Here is a 1,825-nt window from a genome sequence, read left to right as displayed (position 1 = left end):
GTTTTTTCTCTCTTTTTTGACAAATGAATTGTACTCAAACAACGAGCAAAAGGAGGTGGAGAGTCTGTAACCACAACTGTAATACTGCAATATCCCTGACTGGAAATGAAAAGGAGGAGAATATTCACCGAGTTCATTTCATGCATGTGTGACCGTGCCCTGTTGTGTCTCATTCTGTGATTTTTTGTTTTTCGTTTTCGTTGATCAGAGCAGGGTTACTGTACCCTGGAAATCCAGAGTTCTCGCGAGAGCACAATTTGAATTTGCTCAGCGAGTCACTCTGGCAATCAGTAATGATGCTCATTACCCATGCCGTTGGAGCCGAGCTGCACCAATCACATNCGAGTTGGGCCATTTGCATTACTCATAGCCAGACCCTAAATCTTTCTAGATTTGGGTCTGGATTTCCAGGCTAGGGTTACTGGCTGTGGTCTGATCAATTTGAAGAATGTGTGTTTTCAGGAGTACAGATAGTAGAGGTTTTATTATTTATTTCTTTTTCCTAGAAAAAAAGAAGTCATTTACACTAAAAAATGCTTAAGTCGGTGGCTTAGTGGATTAGTGGATAGAGCAGGCGCCCCATGTACAAGGCTGTTGCCACAGCGGCCCGGGCTCAAGTCCAGCCTGTGGCCCTTTGCTGCATGTCACCCCCCCCCTCTCTCCCTCCCCCTCTCACACTTGGCTGTCCTGTCCATTAAAGGCAAAATGCCCAAAAAAACATCTAAAAAAAAAAAAAAAAAAATGCTGAAGTCAGTGGTATTAAAGTCAAGTTGCAAGTATTGTCTGATTTTGTCAAGTTTAGTTTAAGGTTGTAAGTGCGGCATCACTTCCGGGAAAGTAAGCCAACAAGGCTAACATGTTTCCAAAATCTACCAGATTTTTATGTGACTACTAATGTCAAACAGTAGTTGCCATTACACAGAAAAAAAGTGGATACTTGGGAAGAAAAACTTCTGGCTAAGAAGCTGAATAATAAACCAAATGTCCCTAATTTGAAGTTTTTATTTGGGGACTAATAACCCATCCTGCTGTCAATTGGTCTGGTCAGTCGCCTGTATAACACCATAGTAACCACTTGAAGGGAAATGTGCGCTCATGTCTCTGCTTTACTCGCTCAGTGTGATCGTCACCTCAGTTAAACCTGTTGATGGTCAGGGTTGCTGCCTCTCAGGCTGCCTGTCAGGAAATCCGGTAGTCAAAGGTGTCCTTCTCCATGTAGTCCGTCCAGGTGGAGGACGGCATGCTCCGGTACGGGTCCAGAAGGATCCGGAAACAGCGAACGATCAGCAGGCCCAAGAAGATAAAGAGGATGAGGACGAAGACGAAGGCCGCCCTCTGCTCAAGTGTGAGGAAGGACGTGGACGCTGAGGAGGAGGAGGAGGAGGAGGAGGAGGAGAAGTCTGATTCAGAGGCAGAGAAGGTGCTGCTGTAGATGTCGTCAGCCATGTTGGGATGGACAGTTGGTTTAGATGATCTTCCTCTGTCCAGTGAGAGAGCATCCACAGGAGAACATTGTTTTTGTAGAAGAAGAGGGAGAGGAGATGCCTGCAGAGAAAACAAACAGAAACTGGATTTAGACACATGAATGCGAGAAATTAAAGTTCAGTAAGGACCACTTAAGTCAAGGAAAACTTTATTTCCATTTGCAGTATTGTATTTGGTGGTATGGCTCTGTTCTGGGGCCTCTCTGCCTTTCCTTGGGTCTACGAAGGAAAAGTAGAGAGAGCACACCCCTCTGCCCTTCCACACACATACATGGAAAGCCTAAAGGTGGATTTTTACTTGTGTGTCTAGAGCCTACGCATGTGGCTCACGCGGTTATGAG

General features: G+C 45.2%; 1 protein-coding gene across 1 annotated transcript; it reads right to left on the bottom strand.

Annotated features, from left to right (window-relative positions):
- Positions 1–1,179: 1,179 nt before the first annotated feature.
- Positions 1,180–1,446, bottom strand: LOC126383526 (cortexin-3-like). The gene has a single exon (XM_050034058.1). The coding sequence runs from the start codon at positions 1,444–1,446 to the stop codon at positions 1,180–1,182; it is 267 nt and encodes an 88-aa protein (XP_049890015.1).
- Positions 1,447–1,825: the final 379 nt, after the last annotated feature.

The sequence above is a fragment of the Epinephelus moara genome, chromosome 22 (genome assembly GCF_006386435.1).
Source record: "Epinephelus moara isolate mb chromosome 22, YSFRI_EMoa_1.0, whole genome shotgun sequence".
Classification (NCBI taxonomy): Eukaryota; Metazoa; Chordata; class Actinopteri; order Perciformes; family Serranidae; genus Epinephelus; species Epinephelus moara.
The sequence above is the reverse complement of the archived record's forward strand: the minus strand, read 5'-3'. Positions and strand labels throughout refer to the sequence as shown.

Coding starts and splice junctions, on each gene's coding strand:
- LOC126383526 (XM_050034058.1), bottom strand. CDS start 1,446: ATGGCTGACGACATCTACAGCAGCACCTTCTCTGCCTCTGAATCAGAC.